This window comes from Acipenser ruthenus, chromosome 17 (assembly GCF_902713425.1).
Source record: "Acipenser ruthenus chromosome 17, fAciRut3.2 maternal haplotype, whole genome shotgun sequence".
Taxonomy (NCBI): Eukaryota; Metazoa; Chordata; class Actinopteri; order Acipenseriformes; family Acipenseridae; genus Acipenser; species Acipenser ruthenus.
This window is the reverse complement of record NC_081205.1, coordinates 7,800,385-7,822,420: the sequence shown is the minus strand read 5'-3', so window position 1 is coordinate 7,822,420 and position 22,036 is coordinate 7,800,385. Positions and strand designations below refer to the sequence as shown.

Genomic DNA, 22,036 nt, shown 5'->3' with positions numbered 1-22,036 from the left:
TCTCAGGAAGAGTGGGCCTAACTACCTGTTAACAGGTGCAGAAGTCTCATTGAGAGCTACAGAAAACGTTTGATTGCAGTGATTGCCTCTAAAGGTTGTGTACAAAAATATTAGGTTAGCGGTCCCATCATTTTTGTCCATGCCATTTTCATTTGTTTTCTTATTTACAATATTATGTTGAATAAAAAATCAAAAGCAAAGTCTGATTTCTATTAAATATGGAATAAACAATGGTGGATGCCAATTACTTTTGTAAGTTTCAAGTTATTTCAGAGAAAATTGTGCATTCTTCGTTTTTTGTGGAGGGGTACCAACAAATTTGAGCACGTCTGTATACTGTATATGTTTTTGATTGAGGGGGCCCACTATCATTTAAACATTGCCAATCAGTTTATTGCAGGTGGTTTACACATTTAAAACATTTAAACATGAAAGCCTTATCGACTAATGATATCCTTCAAAAAGCAAAACATTTACAGCTTGGATCAATATAAAATATTTTTGTTCAAAATATATATTTTTCAACACATAACAAAAGAGGTTACCAATTGAGAACAGCCCTGGCATCAATGTGATTTATATTTATTCAGGCTGTTAGAAGCAGCTGTGAGGGATGTGAGGCTTCCTTTCTCAGCTAATTTAGAAGTCGACAGTGGAGTTTCAAAGAAAATAATGTCAATACTGTACAGGAAACAAGTCTGCCGTCTCAGATCTTACTCTAATATCAATACAACAGACAGTAAAACTGAAGACAAAGTTGAGGACAAAAACTGTCTACCAACTAAACAAGTATACTATCCCTGCAAGTTATCTGGTGGTTCTAGTTTACTCTGCAGGGTGTAGGAGTGTTTTAGATTCTGTATGAACCTTGGGGTCTCCATTCCAGTGGTAAGAGGACAGTCCCTCTTCTTTCCCTCACTGGGTTAATTGCTTAACATTTTCCTTCTGTTACAAAGTTTCTTTCCTCCTCCTCCCCTCACCTGGTCTTGGTTGACCTCTGAAAGCTGCCAAAGGTCTCACAGGAGAGTTGATCCTTTCAAGCCAAAAGTCCAGATCCTGGGCCACACTTATCCTATCATTCCCCTACATTAATACTCTAAAGCGTAATCATGTTATGTGACACCCCCCCCCCCCCCCCCCCACCTAAAACAGGTAAAATCTCCTGGTTTCTTCTGTCGGTTTTCTCAGTGGGCCATTCAGACAAACTTGTGGGCCATTTAGACAGACTCCTTTGGTCTCTCTCTTAATGTAGTATCACAGACAAGATGCAAACCAGTGCTCCAGAGGCTTTGCTAAAGCTGCAGTTTCTGCTATTTGTTAGACAGAAAAAACTGTCAAATCAGACATGTGCCCTGAACTTTCTCTAATTAATTGTATGTAAGACTGAACCTGCAACAGTAGGTAAGAGGAGGCCTCTAGATAAGAGATAATGAGATGTATCAACTAAGAATAAAAAATACTTTAGATCCATGTTCACTCAAAAACCTGTGACCCTTCTCTTACGACCAAATTCCCTTTTCAAAACAAATGAAGTTGGATGATTTGCAAAGCCATCTGACAGCAGCAAAAAAAAAAAAAACAACTTTATTAGACATAAAACAAAAACAGAAAGGTGAATCATATAGACCAAGAGGTCACTACCAGGTACAAACAAAATTAAAACTAAGAAGTATACAAACTGACAACATTTTCCTATACTTTCATTTCTAATCTGTTTAATATCATATAATGTGTGATCTGTGTGATTCTCTTTTGTGTTTCAGCTTATATCATTATTTGGCAGGCTTATACATTTTCCTGCAACTACTGGTTGAAATTTATAGCAATTCCAAACTCAATCATTTTGGGGATACCTGCACAATAAACATCGTGTGGTCTCATGCTGTCCCAAAACCCTCTCATATGTAGAATGTATAATACATATTTCACACATTCTGTTGATCTTCCAAATGTCAACTTCATGAAAATTATTCTTAATGGGTCTGGGCCTACCAAAAAACACAAACCTTGCACTATAATAGGCACTTCTGTTCTAGTATGCCATAAATTCAGTACAGATTTCTTAAGCCAACAAGCTGGGAAAGGTAAAGAATGGATGCAGTTATAGTAGACCAAATACGATTATGGGTGGAAATGAGAACTATATTAGCCACACTTTCATTGAAAGGTGAAGATAGAACAGGTCTACTCTACCTCATTGTAGAGTGCAAAGTAACTACACAATCTGTCATATTATGTACTCTCAGACCTGTGCGATACTTCCAGCCATTTCTTCTGTGAATTCCTCTACTGTTGAGTAATTATATCTCTCAGTTTAAAAGTGCCTGTTAGTGAAAAAACATTGCAGTACAATTAGAAACAACTGAGATAAGAGAAACAACAACCCTCTCTCTTCTAGCACCAGTAAAGTGGGCAAAATATTTAAACAATACATTCATTTTTTTTTTTTTTATTAGATGCCTTTATCCAAGGCAACTTACAGAGACTAGGGTTGTGAACTATGCAGAGTCACTTACAACTACGTCTCACCTGAAAGACAGAGCACAAGGAGGTTAAGTGACTTGCTCAGGGTCACAAAATGAGTCAGTGGCTGAGGTGGAATTTGAACTGGGGACCTTCTGGTTACAAGCCTGTTTCTTTAACCACTGGACCACACAGCCTGTTCAGTAGTGTTGTGTTATGCACTCATGTCCTTTTGTTGTATAGACACTAGTCATAATCAAAACATTGAGCATTCAGTATGATGACAGTTCACACATTTCCATACATTTTATTGCTTTTAAAAAGAGTTTTCTGCTCTTCTGATGTTTGTGTGCACTCAGTCTTATGTGTTTATCAGAATATGTACAGCATTTGTAATTATTCAAGCACATACATGGTTTCAAACCAGGAAGTAAATGTATGCTATATCTACTGTATATAGTTTCTCAGTTGAGTTCAGTGGACAGTTCTGCACCTTTATTTTTGCAGCAAATTAATTATGTTTGAGCAAAATTACTGTACATAGAGATAAATCACTCCAAATCTTAGCAGTAATAAATGTATATTAGTATTAAGATAAGTTATTCTAAATGGATTTTTCCTGTTTAAAATGAAAAAAATGTAGTACTACATTATTACAATTCTAGAGACTTGAAAATGTTTCCACAGTATCCCTGTACATTCAGATATTTCCCATATGGGTAACTGTTAATAAAGGCTATTCTCTTGAATTGCATTGTTCATTACATACACCGCCCAGAGTCCCCAGACTGTAATCACCCCTGTATGTCCTACCTCTGCTATGCAGCTGCAGTTCAAAGAGCTATCCAATTCCCCTGTACTGCAAAAGAGGACATTGTAAAATGCCTGTGATTTAAAACAATCATCAGTTTTGTCTACCACGTTGCAGAGGTATTGATCTCAAGTTTCATATTGATAACTTGCCCGAATTCTTTTAAAAGGCTTTCTCAAAGTGATTCTCAAAGATCTTTATTCCAAATAGTCATTTTTTCAGAAAAAAAAAAAAAAACACACCAGCCAGAATTTTCGATCTAGGAAACACACAGAAACATAGACATTAAAACCAACGTCAATAAACACATCACAACAAACAAAAAATCTAATTAATCATCCCCAGTAAATCTCTCCGATTTCATTTTTAAGTAGGTTTTAAATTACGGGTTACATTTTACAAATCCATAATAGGCAAATAACTTTGAATTAATTGTGAATAACATTTGTGAATTGGGCTTGAAATACAGTAACTAAATGACCTTAACCAGCTTTACAGCTTAAACCTATATCTAGCGCTGGTCCCCACTGGAACATCTAACAACTATTTATGTAAGTTTCAGTTTTCTGAATCTTATTATCTTCCTTCTTGAATCTCACAAGAAACCCAAGTTATAAATCAACACAGCAGAAAGGTGAAATGGTCACCCGTCATTAAGGTTACTGCTTTTTGGCCTGTGGTTTAAGCTTTGTTCCTTTTTTTTTTTTTTAACAATTATTATGTTGGTTTTATGAGGTCAAAGAGGTTGGTTTAACATTAGTTCAGAATTGTATTTTAGTATTTTAGTGAGATTGGTGAAGAAACTGAGAGTCCAGCTCACACATGTCTGATGTCAAATAAACCAGATGGAATAAAGTAGAGTTACTGGCACCCCAAACATTAGGTTCACGTAATCCCTGCCTAAAATGTTCTGGGAGACTTGTGCTGTCTGCACTTTAGGTAAGACAGTCCAAGATTAGAGCTAATTGGAGTCTGTGAACCCAAACGTATCTGTGGAGAGTAGGGCCAGTAATGTGGAAATAGTTGAAACAGATTCAATCAAAAGGCAAGCTGTAGATTTCTACAGTTACAACAGGCAAAGTTTCTTTCTTTTTTTAACAAAGCTTTCTTGCAGCATAACTTATAATATAATTATACATTTTGCAAGACTACCTTATTGTTTTTTTTTTTTTAAAAGATGCAATAATAAGAGAAAGCCTATTTTTTTCAAGGTATGTTGCATTTTTACCATACTTTTCCCATAGTTATACTATGCATTTACCATAGTTTCCCCTGGTTTACGAAAATGCATTATTATACCTCGCTGGTCACAATGTGTACCTATGCTTTACCATGCCTTCCCAGTGCTTTTACCATAGTCCATTTTAAGAGATTGATCAAGGTGTAATTAAATAGGTTTTGTATTAAATACAAGACCCATAGGTTCTGTTTATTATTATTTATTTATTTATTAGCAGACGCCCTTATCCAGGGCAACTCACAATTGTTAGAAGATATCACATTATTTTTACATACAATTACCCATTTTTACAGGTGGGTTTTTACTGGAGCAATCTAGGTAAAGTACCTTGCTCAATGGTATAGCAGCATTGTCCCCACCAGGCATTGAACCCACGATCCTCTTGTCAAGAGTCCAGAGCCCTAACCACTACTCCACACTGCTGTTTTTTTATTTAGATTTTTACAAAACCCTTAAATTGGTAGCTTTGTCTCAAACTCCTATCTCAATGTGTATTGGCTGTAATGTATCTTCTGTGTTTCTGTGTTTCAGTGGAAAATTAACACCGGTTGATAAGGTCCCAGGTTTTTTTTTTCATTTGTATTAGAAAAAAAAGCTGGATAAATAACAATCACTTTGTTCTAATTTACCCAGAGGGGTTGCTATAATATGTAAACTAGCTGCCAAAAGCACAACTTTGATTGTTGTTTTTCTTCATGAGGTAAAAAGCCCCGCTGGTTAACAAGATTAGGAACATACATTGATATTTTAACAGCATGTGGGATTACAGTACACATGATGTCAATGTATATCATGTCTGCTTTCGAGATGCATGTAAATTACAGGTGGGCTATACAGATAGACTCTAATTGGAATAATGAGGATAAGAAGTGGGTTACCATCTGTAAACCACATCTAGTTCCAGCTTAAGGGTTTGCAAAAATACATAATAAAGGTTTTTGTTTTTAGACCTCAGGAGTAAACATCCGGACACTGTCAGAGGAGTTGTTGCAAAGTGATGAGGTTGCGATAAACCTACAGAAAGAAAAAGAGCACCTGGAGGAACTCAATCAGGTTGGTAAAAATCGAAACAAAACTTTGTGCGGAATAACAGAAACATGTGGGTGGTCCAAAACACACAGCACCATCATTGAATAACACTGTGTAGTATGCAATGGCTAGCAGCAGTACTGATGCTATTATCATAACTAAGGGTGCTTTTTTGTTTCTTGAGGCAATACAGACCCTACAAGAAGCTAACCAATAAAATCAAAACCAAAGCTTGTGACCTTCACAGGGTAATCAATCTTGAATCCATCTGAATGGGTTTTTTGACAAACCTGTGTCTGAGCGAATTGAGTAACCCTGTAATAACCTTCACAGTACAATTAAAGAGTCAGTATTTGCTTTATTACATTTCCCTGGCTGTTTTATGGAGTTGCTGTTCTTCGGAGTGTCTCTAACTGGCTTCTGTTGCACCCATATTAAGTGTTTCTATAAATCTGCCTTTGCCTGACTTTAAGATTGTCAGGAGTATACTAAGTGCTGGTACTGAGCAGCTTTCCTCATCTTGTTCAAATCATGTGATCATGTAACTTCTCAACTCTGCTAGCCCCAACTACTGTACTGTACATATATGCACAGAAAGAGTAGACATGACTGACCAAGTTAAATGGTTACATTGTCACATTATTTAGATAGCCTGGTAAAGGCGGATTTTAAGAAAAATGGTAAACATATATATATTGGTTAGAAACTCCAGAGCATCATCTGATTGCATGTTTGGCTGGTTGGAGGAAGTACTTTGTGATTTGGTTAGAAGACATCCAGGATGTTTTGCCCATTTGCCAACTTATTACAATTCTAGATACCTCAGCTTCAGGAAAGTGTGATGTTTGAGCAACTTACTTGCAACTTATTAGCCGAATACCACGAATTGTGGTTCACACTTTTAGATGACATGCTGGTCTTAAAGTGAGCTTTTACAATCACAAACCAAAGGAAAACAAATGTGCAATCATAATTTATAATTCTGATGACATGTTGCAATGAGTTTAGTTTAGGATTAGCTTAATAACCTCTCATGTGTACCCATCAAAAAAGTGTGCAATTTTATTCTAATACGACTGTTACATGTTGAGGCACCACTGTAAAGTGTTACTGCTAAATTCTTGGGCTGTATGGTTTAAAGCCAATTTTGGACAAGTAAATCACAGCTGAAGTTCTTGAAACTTTTCTTCAACTGTTTTAGAGGGTTAGATTTGTTTTATTTTTTAAAGCACAGTTTATTCTATGATCATGTTTATTAACACTATTTAAATTGTCTTTAAAAGAATAAAACATTACTTAAAGACTTGTAATGAATTTAATGTTTTTTTTTTTTTAAATTTACAATGATAGTAACACTTGAACTGTACAGTTCCACATTTCAAAGTTCTGTATAAATCAGAATAGAAATAATTTCAGCTGCATCTTAGGTCTCATATGGAGCTTAAAGAAAGTGGCCTGCCCTTGCTGATAAGTCACTAAGTCACTAAAACTCTTGGTGATGCCCGTGTCTAGGGATAAAGCTAACCCACTACACTCAGGTCTTGCTAATGTGCAGTAATCCCTAAAAACCGCTGCAGAGGTAACGCAATAAGCAGATATGTATGGAAATATAAAAAGAAAGCGAAGGCTACACATTGTACTCTAAGTTTAACACCTGCCACAATGTAAATACCACAACAGTTACCCTCCTTCTGACTTGGATTAATAGAACCATATTTATCACAACCTTGAAACACTACATGTTGGCAGTTCAACAGCTTCAAGTTGAGTCCAAAAAGCTTAAGCAATCCCAGACTTTTGATGCTTAGCCAGCCTTTTTTCTGACAGACTTATGTGTTAAGGTATGAGGGTCTGATATTTAATAATAAACGTTTTTTGTTCCGTAATTATGTAGTTTTCCTAATCATACACATTAAGACATGAAACAGCATGACCAGCTCTTAAGCCAGAATAACCATCTAATGACCCACTAGTTTAAGGGTGTGAAAGTCTACTTTTCTACCCGTTTAAAATGCTTTAACTGTGCTTTACTATACTGGACCATGAGAATACCATGATATACCATAATAGATGTTTCTAAGAAACGTTTACTATAGCACACCATGGTTAACCATGGTCCAGTATAGTAAACCACAGTGAAAGCATGTTAAAACAGTGGGAAACCATGGTAAAAGTAAAGTAAAACCATGGGAAAAACACTATGATAAATTCACCATGGTAAACTTTCATAAGAGATGTTTATATAATTTTAGCAACACATCTCAACAAAGTAGTGGTGCAACAGTGTAGTACAGTGGACTTCTAAACCTATGCAGTTGAAAGTTACACAATGACTTTACATAAGTGCTTTGTTTTTGACTCATGTAAAATGCTATATTTTTGCTTAGATGGTCAAAGAATTGAATACAGAAACATTAGATCTCCTTATGATTTTTTCTACATGTACAGTATTTAATCATTACTTTAATCACTGTTTTATTTTTGGTTGGCATTGAAGGTGTCAAATATTATGCCATTTCTTACAGGAAAGTGCTCTCTGTGTAATGTTCTAAACAGGGGTTAACTATCGAGTTCCGCGTCTGTTATTTGATAACATAGCCCTACAAGAGTTTACATTCACTGTAAGCATTATAAGGATATCAAGATATTCAATAGATGCCTTGTATTCCCAACACACAAATTAACGTTGTATTTTTTACAGTATTTACAGTAATTACTGTGTCCTATACATATTGTTTCAAATCATTAACGGCCACATTGCCTTTAAACTTCATTTATGTATCAGTGCTGCCCACTTAAAAAAATAAAACAATAAAAAAATAAATATATATATTGCCTTGTGCTTATGTCAGAATAAAGATCCACTTTCCAAACATGTCAATGATAGTCCCTTCCTACAATCAGATGTCTTCTGTTTAGACATAAGCCTGTTGAAACTTAATGACTAGCCAGTACAGGCGATATGTACAGCACTCAGTTTGGTGAAACGAGCCAATTCATTAATGAACTGAGACTACAAAAAATATGTCTAAACAAACAAGAAAGGGACACTGCAGTATGTAGATCTGAGGATAGAACACAAGTAAGTTGATATGTCTGTATAGAAGCCAATGTATAGTATGTAATCAGGAATTTGTACACGTATCAGATAACACTTTAGTGGAAGTGGATAAGACTGAGCCATGTTCACAGGTAAGACAATGAAACGAATTTCTCAAGGAGGGCTCTGGCTTTTTCACAGCAAGCTGCTCACAAGTCAAAATACTTTCTTATAATAGTATGTTTTATATAACCACTATACATGCGCTGACTCACATGAATGTAATACTGTAAAGCAACCAATATTTGATGGGTTGGCTTCTGGTAATGACATAGTTTGCTACCACGTTGGCTGGGGTTTCACATTCAGGCTTATGACGCACTTTAATTTATTCAATTCACACTGTCATTTATTCTTTGTTTGTCAAATTCAAGTACAAAGCATTAGATAATTGATAATTGACAATAGATGAATTGCCTTTACTAATGTCATGCTTGACCTGCATGTCAGGTCAAGCATGACATGTCAGGCATATGACAAGCATGCATGTCAGGCATAACAGTAAGCGCAATGCTATAATATTTGTAACTGCAATTTGTTCTGTTAGGAGCTTTGTATGTAATTATATAGTGATCTTCCTCCCTTTACTCCCGAGACAGATGTTGAAACATTTCAGATTCCGATTCCGATGTCAGGGTCACACCACTGGGACAGTAAATCTTCTCATGATGATATTCGTGTAATGTAGATGGAAGCCATCTGGTTGTAGGTAGGGAATTCAGAAATTGAAGATTTGCCAGTAAACCACATGAACTAGTTTTTTTTTTTTTAATCACAAAGTGACTTAGCAATGAAACTATGTATTCAATAGTTCAATGGGACTGAGGCCTTACAACATTAATTGTAAGCATAAGCACATTTAAATGTGTAAAAAATAAATCTTATTTGAACTAGCATTGGAATCTTCAATTAATAGTAAAGGCTGTATGAGCTGTGCTGTACATTATTATTATTATTACTCAGAAAATGTGAATGTTTCCTATATAAGTTCAAATCTATCAACATTTTAAAGAAACTAAAGGAGTGAAATGATAAACCCATACACGAGAGGATGAGACACAGCTATTACTGTGCCATGAAATCCAACTGGATGGCATCAAACACCTACACTGGCATAACTACAGATATGTGCTTAATGCAAGCCAAGACGATTCTCCAGTGCTGAAAACAAGTCTAAACCTGTCAGATGATCAAATCGACAAAGTAGATAATAAGATTCCACATAACTACTTTTGATAATACATGGTAATCTAGGGATATACAGTACAGTTCTGTTGCATACAAACCTCTAGGCCTTTGTGTCTTCATCACCTTTAATTCATCATTTCTGATTGTCAGCTGAAAGTCTTGCATGTGGGTATCAGTACCTCATCAACAATCATGAGAACATTTTAAGGCTCTATGATTTTTCATTGTATATACCCTTAAAAGCAAACAGTGGATCACACTTCTGAGTATGGTAGCTTTATGAATCACAGGCTTCTGAGTATCGAGTTCAGACCACCAATCCCCCAGCCTGGAAGCTGAGCCTCTCTAGAGGCAAAAGATACCAGGCTTACGTCTAGGTACAGTTTCATGCATGCATTATTTTTTCAATTATCACAAACTAAAAATGTAACACAGTGCTCGTTCATCAGTGTCAAACAACCAAACATTGTGTTCGTTATGGAACATGGTATTATTCGCCATACACATTATTTTTCATCTGAAGGATTAAAACATTTAAATAATAAAATGCAATAAAAATGTGTAAAATGTAGCAACAAATTGAGTGTCAGTAGAGTGGGTGACATATTTTTAGTCTTATGACCAAACACACACTAAAAAACCCAGACATAGATACATGTTTAAGTTAAGGTGTCTCCAATTACACTCAGTACAATGTACAGTGACATTACAAAAGGTGTTTACAACTTCTTAAACCGTTCATTATTTAACATAATTCCATAGCAACACAACAATGTGTAAGTCAAATATAAATCATGTCCAAGTTTGTAATGGGAAGCTGGCTAACTTAAATAATGTCAAGAAGATTTGCAGATCAATTGTTTGCTAATTAAATCTCTTTCAGCATAGCGGAAAACAATCACGAAATGACTAAATTAACAACCATTTTAAGGGGACAGTCATTCGCAAATGAAAACTGTACCGAAGAACGAAAAAAAGCTAGTCATAACCCAGAGTAACACTATTTAAGAACAATACATCTTGAATTACATTTTCAACATTGCCTCACGAGTATTCAATTTCATTAGCTGGCAACAACATCATCTTTATGTCATCAAACGCCACCATACATGTTTGCTGAGTTGGTAGTTTGTGTTTGCCAAATAAATATCTAACTGACCATAACATATACAAATGTAAGCTGCGTCTGATGTTTTATTACATGTGTCTTTGTAAGTCAGCCATACAAATAAGCTCAATGTATTATTGTCTGCAATAGAAACTGAAATATTTCATGTATGTTAGCAAGAATAATGCCACCTCTATTTAGTTATATAAAATAATAGTATAATACACCAAATCTCAGTTTTCACCTGCAAAGTAAAACTACCACTCACTGTTCAAATGTATTTAAGTTAAGAAAAGTAACCTGCTGTTCACATATTTAACATACAGAACAATCAATATTTAACCCAGTAGTTAAAGAAAACGGCTTGTTACCAGGAGGTCCCCGGTTCAAATTCCACCTCAGCCACCGACTCATTGTGTGACCCTGAGCAAGTCACTTAACCTCCTTGTGCTCTGTCTTTCGGGTGAGACGTTGTTGTAAGTGACTCTGCAGCTGATGCATAGTTCACACACCCTACTCTCTGTAAGTCGCCTTGGATGAAGGCGTCTGCTAAGAAAACAAATAATAAGAATAATAATAAATAATAATAACATGTCTCCCACATAGGATTGCTTTTCATAACATTGCTTAAAACATTTTATATCCATGCATTTCAGTTGTTAGAGCTTCATGTGAACCTATGTACATTCAAATATAAATTATGTTCTATTGGTTATTACTTTTCCTAAAATGTTAAGTATTCATTTCATTGGGTCTCAATTATAAATAGTTCCAATGAACAGAAATCTTTCAAATAGCTAGAGTTCTGCAAGCAGTGACCATATCGTAATTCTGACCTGATCACCTCCCAGCCCTTCAGTCTTGATCCTCAGTTGTGTATAACTATGTGGTTTTGTGATTCAAACTAATATTTCAGTGTACATTAATACTATACTTTATGAAGAACAATAGTGAAAATACCATATATTGCCACTTTTAAATAATTCAATATAATTGATAAAGTTAATCAAATGTTAATTAAAAATACAGATAATTAAAATAAAGGACCAGAGCACCTGGCAACACAAGTATCAAAGTGGTAATAACGATAATTGGTTCTGGTGGAAGCAATTACAAATGTAGATTTCATTTTGCAGCAAGCCTTTGAGGATCTACAAGCTGAGGAAGAAAAAGTAAACCTGTTAACCAAAGAAAAAGCAAAACTTCGGGTGCAAACAGAGAATGTGAGTATTGACGCCACATGAATAACTACAGCATGTATAAAAAAGCAAGCTGTTATTCAGCATGTTTGGTCATTTTTAAAGGTTGGCAACCTTTGGTTTGGACTGTCCAGTTTCACAGACACTGATTAATAGCACTAATCTTGGGCTGTCTTATCAAAAATACCATTTGGCAGTCCCATGGCCGTAACTAGCTATGAGGACACCAAGGTCGTGTCCTCGGTTGTTTTTCTGCATTATAAATGCTGATGCTCATGTAAAAATTCTGGTAAAGTACAAAATAAATAGACATTTTCTCTGTTGGTTTTCGGTGTAACATAGATTTGGAGGTTAAATAGTAAATACCAAGCAGTCATATAAATACTGGAGCTTGAAACCTGAGTTTGACCTCGGTACAATGGCAGCTCTGGTTATGGCCCTGGGCAAGATCATTGCTATTCAGCATGTGTGAAACCAATCGTGAATGTGTTATTCTATTTAAAACATAAGTTTTGAATGTATTTATAATGAATTCAGGGTTACTGTATATATCTACGTTCACATCATAACATGTTAATAATAGTAAATCAATATGACTATACAAACATTTAAACTATTGTACATTGGATATGGAAACAATATCATCCTAAAGATTATATAACAACCAGACACTGCTCTGCCATTGTTTTCTAGGGAGATCCGTCATTATGTTCTTACTCAATAACGGAGAGGATGACACCTGTTCTCACAGGGACGCTTGAGCCCTGCTCTGAAAAAGCGAACTATTTTAGTGGATGCCCTCTGGTTTCAGGCTTTATTGACTCGAGAGTTCCATTATTAACTTCTAACACACAAAAGCAATGTCATTATCAATTACATATCACCCCACTTGTATAAGCCAGTAAGGAATACAAGCATTTCAATATCAGTATTTTCCAGTGGGCTGGTTAAAACCTTCTCAGCCTGGCAATATGAAAAACTTAAATGAGCTTTAAACTACACGTTTTTACTGATAAGCTCCATTGGAGTGGAATATCACAACGTTGGCAATCCAGTTGGGCATTACTAAAAGTATGCACATTGACGTACCCGTATCTGATACCAACCTTCTACACATACTAGTTGCTACAGGCTCTACTGGCTACACTAATGCAGTGATATTCCTTGATAATGTTTCATTCACTGGAACAACAATCCGACAAACTGGAAATTCTTTCTCTAGCCTCCAGAAAACCTAAATACACTATTTGATTATGTCTTTGCACTAAGTGAATCCAGATTTATATAGTAGTTTCTTAGTTTTAATGCATGATTTCATGAGCATTTGAGCATAAATATATGTTTCTATTTTATTTTAACAAAACATGTAATTATTTATCTTAGTCCTTAAGACTTTTTTTTTTTAGTGTGGTTTCCAAACTGGCCTGCATTACGAAGTATGTAGTCTTAGTGGATTTAATTAAGTGTTTTTATATACCACAGTCTGCATAATTTCAAACATTTAAAAAAAAAACAATAAGCTATATATAAGCATCTGGTTGCTATTAATTTGAGAGGAAAAAAAGAAATAAAGTTCACAGTCTAAAAGAAAATCCAGTTTAGCTTATTGATTAAAGTATAGTACCGTTGATGTTTTCCTTGATGTAATGTAAGAATGGCAGTCAAGAAATTGCAGTCACTCTATAGAAAATTCATATAGAATCCATTTACAATCTTTGAAACCTGTTTCCTTTCTTTTATTTGCTATTTTTGTATTATTAATAATATCTGTATTCTATGGGAATTTTTTTTTTTAATTGGTACTGATAAAGTTGATTTACAGGCAGTGCAGAAAACAAAGAAAATCTATATGCCAATTTAAGTTAAAAGAAGAAAGAGAGGTTAGTAGATCAGGGGCCTTACAGAGAATGCTTTAACCTTTTGTGCGTCACACTAACAATATCGATTGTACTTTGTTCTATTAAAATCTTGGGAAAGTGTTAATCTAACAGACAACACTGTGAAATCAGAAATTCATAGCAAGTTAATAGGGCCCCAACAAAGGAAAACAGTCTGCTTAATAACTGTCATACTTTTAAACCTAGGATAGCCATTCTATTTATCTATAATGAAATCAAAGCAGTTACTAATTCACTTGTTTCACATATTAACATGTTAATAATAGTAGATATTCATGAGCGAACTGTCATACTTTCTCAGGGTATGAAAACTGACTTAAAACAACGCATTTCAGAATACCAAGACTGCCTCTCTGGAGTGTAGGTTTCAATATGAAGTCCCATATGCATTGCTATTGTACTACTGGTTAATGAAAAGTCTTTGAAAACAACTAGAAAGCTTTTATATGTCTACCTTTTCTGTTAGAATTAGAATGTGTGGCATGGAGAAAAGTGCATGTTTCTGCTTACAATGTAATAAAACATGTTTATCATTCTGCCTCAGCAATGATGACAGGTTTAAAAGCCTGTGCAAGCTAAGTGATGGCACCACCTCAGTAAGCTTGGAGGTGGAATGTATATTTTCAAGTTCTGTTTATATGGAAGGTTAAATCTGGGAGAAGGGGTTTTCTTTAAAAACAAAAAAGGATTGAAAGTAAAAATCAGCATTGTAATTCAAACTACATTTTCAATATTAAGCACATAATAATCATCTTTAAGAATGTGTTAGTATTTCAAGAACACAGGCCGATCTTAAGCGTTTGACACAAACCACATTTACATTCCAAAGTATTTTGTAGGCCTCATTACCTTCTGAAGTAAAAAAATAAATAAAAACAGTAGAAAAAGATAAACCATTCCAAATGTAAAGTGACATCAAACTGACCAAGTCCAATGGAGTGTGAAAGAATGGTCAAGGGGGCTGTGAAGGGAAATAAAGTCGAAAATCTTGGTGTCTCCGTCAGTTGGAGTACCACCTAGAACAGGAGAAGAAGCATCGGTCTGACTTGGAGAAAACCAAACAGAAGCTGGAGGGAGACATCAAGATGACCATCGAAAATCTGAACGAGATGGAAAAAATAAAGACAGACCTTGAAGAAATCATTAAAAAGTAAGTTACTTTCATTTGCTTAAGGTGATTCAAAACTGGCTTTCCTGTAATACAGTAACTGGCAGTATTGGAAAAGCATGTCTATTACCTTAATTTGGCCTGGCTGAAGCTCATTACCTTCTCATTTGTGGATCTGCTTCCATTATTATTGTATAGTAATAGTATATAGTGATGTTAATATTGGGACAAATAAAACATCTTTGAGGAAATATGAGGCATTCATAAAGAGCTCAAGGGTATCACCACATGTTATTTTGTAAAATGAATCACTATATAATGATCACTGCATTGTAACTCAACTGGAAACAACACCAGGTAATATGAAATTGCATTTGGGGATGTGACAGGGATATCAGTGAAAGCATCAGTACGGACTGTCTGGTCCATTTGTCTTTCCATAGATACATGTCACACTTTCTTTCTTACAGATATCTAAAGAGTGGATTATTCAGTTGTGATAGAACTTGGTTGTGATATTCAATAACCACCAGTTATTGTATCAGAATCTGATGTCATATTTCACCCTTACACATATTGTGGTCATGATGATCTACTTTTTCATGGTACTGATAGCTCTTTTGTATTTACAGCTGTGGCGGGGGGGAGGGGGGGGATGCTACTAACAACCAGTACTACATGTTTAAAGCTGGTATTTACACCCTAGGGAGATGGGATGGATGACCGTCTTCATCTCCCTTAAGGCCTGCAGATTGGGCTTGAGCAGGTCATCCTGAAAAAAAGGTGGCACATTTGCCCCACGAGGAATTCGATGGGGATGAACAGCCCCGATATTGTGAGACCCCTCTCGATGGCAGCGTTTGCAGCAGATGGTCCCATTGCCTTTGCCATGGCCTTTACAGAGGCCTCAATTGAGAGGGTGTCTCGAAGGAGGCACCTGACCCTGACTCGCGCTGACTCAGGAGCGGAGAAGACGAACACATACTGTCCACTGAAGCATGTGCCATCAGCCGACCGCTTCTTTTTCACACTGCAGGCCTACCATGCAGCCGCCTCAGAGCTATAGCGTCTGAGAACAACGCAGCCCTGGGCAATTTACAGGCAAGCCTGCAGGCGTCTGGCCAGACTACAGAGGTCGCTGGTGTGCGGTGAGCCGACTACGCCATGCTCTCACTCCTCAAATTACACTAAAGCTCACAGCCTGTCTTAATTGCCTGCCCTTCCCCCACAAAAAGAAAGACAAAAACTCTGCTTTTTAAAACAAAAAGCAACTACATAAAATATTTTGGTTTTACTAAAAAAGTTTTTTTTTAAATGAATCACTTGCATTTTTGGTTTTATGTAGCATCAGCTGTTGACATTTTTTGTGTGCTTTCATTCTTGGTACATTTTGGTTATCTTCTGTAGCTGTTTATTATTGCATCTGGCCCAGATGTTTTACAGCTCAGCATAAGCTGGTTTAGCTTTCAGGAGAACATGTCCTTAGGGCTCAACAATATTTACAAGGGTATGCCTGTGCGGTAATTGAGGTAATTGCAGTAAGGTAGTTTCTGTATGAGGCATTCATATAATTTTCATTTAAAGCTGTAGTTTGGTGAGGTAGAGAATTTGTTTTAGACTATAACATACAGTTTATAGTTTATAAACTTGCTCATGCTCAGAATACTTTAAAATAAGAATATCATTTTCAGTGCACCTAACAAAAGCAAAGAATTACATTTTTTTCTAAGACAAATAAAAAAATAGCAATACAGAGCAATCGACAACCAGAAAGTGCCTTGAGGTGTTTTGAGACGTCATGCAGCTGGTAAAAGTTTTTTTTTTAACAGTAAGCATAAGCAAAAACTATTATCTGTTGGTATGCACCCAGTTAAAGATTTCTGTGGAACTGTTTTTATATGCTTTGTATGCACATTTTCTGTGTGAGGGAATCCTAGAAGAAGGTATCCTGCAATCTTGTGGCTCATAGAGAATGTTACTTGCAAAGCCTGCTGGGAGGTGTAGTTCCTAAGCCTTTGGAACTTTCTTCCAATCCCTGTGTCTCATACAGTTCAAATAACTATGTGAATCTCTCATGATTCCAGGAGCTGGACATCATACAGGCAAACAAAAGACAATCCAAAGGCAGTTCCTAGCTGGTAGTAATATATAATATATAATATAACATATTACTTTAATAAAATAGTACAAATGATTAATTTTTTGTTATGAGATAATACTTAGATTCCAACATTTGGATGCATAAAGGTGGTGATATCTGTAATACATGACGGTTATGAAGAATCCCTATCATTACTGCGAGAACACATCCATGAAAAAACTACATGGTTCATATATGAAATGCTTGTGCAAAGTACCGTTTGTTTTTCATTTGCATTCCTGCAGGAAAGATTTGGAGATAAACACAATGAACAACAAGCTGGAGGAGGAAGAATCACTGAGCATGAATCTCCAGAAAAAAAACAAGGAATTCCAGGTAAGAAACGAGGGGCGCGCTGACATAGCCAAGGATTTTCATCCTTCAGCACTGGTTGCACCGAAAATTATTTCTGTGCATGTACATTTCGGAGGTCCTGCATGTCAAAAATGACAAAAATGGGCAATGATACCATACTGGAATGTGCTTGAAGCTTTTAGTGTCACTCTCTGTTCCTATAGCCAGTGAATTATAGCTTGTAACTAGGTTCTTAGGCTGTTCTTTTTAAAAATGTTTTTATCTTGATTCAAAAATGGTTTTCAGTAACATGGATTTAGTCAGTTTTTGGCAATCTATCAACATTATATATATATATAAATATATATATATATATATATATATATATATATATATATATATATATATATATATAAAACCAAATGAAACTGAAGAGACCTTGTATTATATTACTTTGTTGTTTGCTTCTAGTTAACAGATGTTTTCCTCCTTTAAAAAAAGGAAGACTGTAGTAAATGCTTGAAATATGCCCCATCGGGCTCCTAATCAGAAAACTTTAAGCACTTCAAAGAAATTATTTTTTGAGAACTTTTTTTAAAGATTAAATGGTTCTTTGAAAACTAAGAATACACTTCTATACTTCTCTAAAACAGTTGAAAAATAAATGCATGGCTGCAGTGTCACTGTATTCTGGAGAGGTGTGATGGTATTACTGTGTTCTACAATTATTTCAAGTAGGACTGCGTGGATCTTGGATTCAATGTGTTTATTTGGCTTAGTATCAAAAAGGAAATGTCTGATTTAAGTACAAGGGCAGCACATATTAATACTAAAATTGGAAATAGGGAACCGTTAGTTAAACTCTTATCTCATGTATAGGATAGCTCATATTTTCCTAGCCATGTAAGTATGTTCCCTCTATTATTACAGGAAATAATAATATTGTTGAAGGTGATATGCAGAGTGATGAATGATACCATTAAGTGTAACTGAGTAGTGCAATGCAAGCTTCAGTGCTGGTAACATTTCAAAATAAACCAATATAATCACACTGAATCTATTTTTAGATTAAAGCATCTCCAAATTAGGTAAATGTGTTTGAAGCAATCTGATAGAGCAATTCTATACACTAATCCAAACATGGCCAATAGGAGATGTGTCCCTATGAAATTCCATGGTCATTCCAATGAAGGTAGGGATTGGATCACTACAAGCTATAAGCTAACATCAAGGCACACAGGGGCTAATTCCCTAGCCTCTCACCCCTGGAGTCACAAATATGTAATTGTAAATCGAGAACGATTTCTAACATGGAGATGCAACAATTAATCAATTGTTGGCTTTTTATTTGTGAGCCTCAATGAAACATTCATTAATCAATTAATCGCGATGATACTCTATTTAAAGCCTTATACTTCATGTATTTATATTATTTTACCAGCACATACATGTTTGTACATGTTGTATTTGAGTCATTTAAATTTTCTGTGCTTCTTGCTTTTGGATAATAAAGGGCTGTTAGTTCAGTGACAGTTATTACCTCTCTGATATTTGATTAGGAAATTGATTTCTGATTGCACCTCCACCTGACATACTATAGACAGTAACATCAATAGCACATATGTATGTAAAACAGGTACTGGCAAAGTCCTCAGTATGCTGGACTTGGGTCAGACCCAACACACAGGGAAGGAGGTCCTTTGGTATCTTATGTATGTGTAAATGAGATTCTACAACAAATGTTATTACAATGAGTTTCAGAATCATACCGCTATACTCTAGCAGCCGCTGGCGTTCCTTCATCCCTGTCAGCTTGGTTTCATTGAGCTAGAATGCTGATGCCCACCAACCTAAACTGATCGCACAGAAAGGAAGAGAGAGGAGGGACAACTAGTCGTATGCAAATAACTCAGCACAATCTCCATACGGTTTGTGTAGAAACATGCAGTAAGCAGCAATTGCTGACAGAGCTATGAAACCATTAGGTGGCTTTCAGATTGTGGTGTACTTTTGTCACGCATGGACAACCACTTCTAAGACACCCATGGTACTCCCCTAGCACAGAAACAATCCCAGCTTTACTTATTACACTCTGTGATACCCCGAGGGACTTCCTGCTAGATCTTACTTGTTCACTTTTCCATCTAGTTAAATGGTTCTGGTTCATGCTAAACGTTTTTGCAGAAAACTGGTTTAAATTAAATTCCTTCGAAACTTGGCAAATGTCTAAATTTTCCTTATTCTCCGGAAGAAAAAACAATATTCCTATATGTTGAACATGGATGTTTCCTATTATTCTCCAGTATCATATAACTTTAGAAAGGGCTTGCAAAGTTCATGATCCTTTAGCCCTTGCAGTGTTGGCTGTCTTAAAGAAAGCTGGGAAGTCTTTAAAAGAACAAAATTGAGTAAATTAAAGTTGAAATATACCATTACGTTGGAGTTTTAATGGACCCATCCATGCCAGCTGTGGTGGGGTTGTGGTGTAATCTGCATTCCACTGGGAGTTGATTTGATATCATATGTGTTACTTGTTTTGGGCCCAAACAGTCTTTCAATGAGAAGAACACATGTATAGGTGTATCTGGAGAACTTGTTTAAAGACAGAGGTTTTCAGAATCAACGCTAATAGAGTGTATATGTTGGGAACTGTTTGTTTGAATTGGTTTATGATAATTATTGAACATACTGTACTATCCATGCAGATCACACCACTGAGAAAAGCTTCCAGGGAGTATTTTTATGTGTTTTAGGCTACGGTATAGGGTTATAGGATGGTGAAGTTCTGTGAATGAGGGGATTTCGTAATGGTAGAAGTGAACAGATCGAGGCTGAAAAACACTCAGTCCTATAACTACTGGTAATAAACACAGCTGTGATTTTTATTCTTAACCAACCTTTATTTAGTCCATTGTTGTTTTTTATTGAAAAGAGGGAAATGTCAACTCTGTTAAGTAACTGAGATTTTGATTGTGAAGGTTGTTTTGAATTGGCTTTGCAGTTGAAGGCAATTCCAAGAGGTGTCTCAGGTATATTTTTTTAAAGTTTTAGGTTGAAAATGATATTGCTGAAACACAGCAATAAGTAATGTATTCTTTTGTAAGCCCAACTGCCAGTTCAGTAGAAATTAAAAATAAAATGTAAATAAAGTATAATAGTGCTGTAATAAGTAAATCTAGGCGAGTTTCCTTTTCGGTTACTGTATAGTTTTGGGGGAAAAAGCCTAATAAATAACAGATAATCCAGAGCTTTTAATAATGCCACATGCCATTGTGGTCTAGATATGCCATACCGGCAGACCTTTAGTGAAATAAAGCCTTTCTTTGTTTTGTTTTGCTTTGCTTCCAGTGATTGCAGAAGTGAAAGCTGATACATGTCTTGGGTAAAGTGTAGATGTTTCTCTGCTCAGCCACAGACCTCTCGACAGCTCACAATGAGGCCTTTATTTGGAGCTTTTGAACTCTGTAGTCCTCCTCCCACAGATAAAAATGCAGGTGGACTGGCTCTATAAAGAACTTGGTTGCTTGAGCAATAACCTTCTTACAGAAAGTAATGTTAATAGGTCTATCTAAAGATGTGTGCACTTAAACATTTGTTACGTACAGTCTGTCCTCCCATTATTGTATATGTGTCCTAAATCAGCATTTATTACTTCATCTGCACTCTTGGATATATGTTTAGAAAAGTTACCTTAAAAAAATAACCACTTTGGACATTCTACAAAGATATTTTCCTTTACCGACACACACCCCGAGTGCACCCTCAGTGGTCATTCTTAGAAAAACTTCAGTAATAATTGTGCATTTCAGTACTACTACATACATTTTACCACTTTCATTTGGTATTACAAAATATTCTACTATGGAGTGTTTTATTCTGCAGATCTATACCAAATTGTAAAACATGAAGTAGTAAAGATGGTAAATTATTGGTTATTGCTCAATATTCTGGATGCTTAATTGTCAGTTTTTACCCCACTGGAATTTGCAGATGCTTTGCCAATCCTAATTATTATTAGTATTTGTTTATTTAGCAGATGCCTTTATCCAAGGCAACTTACAGAGACTAGGGTGTGTGAACTATGCATCAGCTGCAGAGTCACAATTACGTCTCACCCGAAAGACGGCGCACAAGGAGGTTAAGTGACTTACTCAGGGTCACACAATGAGTCAGTGGTTGAGGTGGGATTTGAACCAGGGACTTCCTGGTTACAAGCCCTTTTCTTTAACCACTGGACCACACAGCCTCTAATTACCATAGAGTCAGAAAAAGCATGATATATCTAAACACTAATATGGTGTTAAACCTGACAGCTATTTGCTAGCACATCTGTTTTAAATACTAGGCCCTTTGTCAACAAATGTAGACTGTTTCAAACACTGGTGAGTGAAGGTAGGAGGAAAAAAAACAACACAGGGATATGAAATTTACAGGCATGTTAAAAAATGTGTACCTTAT

At 35.8% G+C, this 22,036-nt stretch overlaps 1 protein-coding gene across 3 annotated transcripts in view; it reads left to right on the top strand.

The window, feature by feature from the left end:
• Positions 1-22,036, top strand: part of LOC117422994 (putative uncharacterized protein MYH16) — a 79,428-nt gene that overhangs the window by 25,827 nt on the left and 31,565 nt on the right. For all 3 annotated transcript variants that reach the window (XM_034038289.3, XM_034038292.3, XM_034038290.3), the window contains 4 exons: positions 5,463-5,567; positions 12,076-12,162; positions 15,041-15,186; positions 17,530-17,620. In XM_034038289.3, coding sequence (XP_033894180.3) covers positions 5,463-5,567; positions 12,076-12,162; positions 15,041-15,186; positions 17,530-17,620 — 429 coding nt within the window. The remainder of the gene's footprint in view (positions 1-5,462; positions 5,568-12,075; positions 12,163-15,040; positions 15,187-17,529; positions 17,621-22,036) is intronic.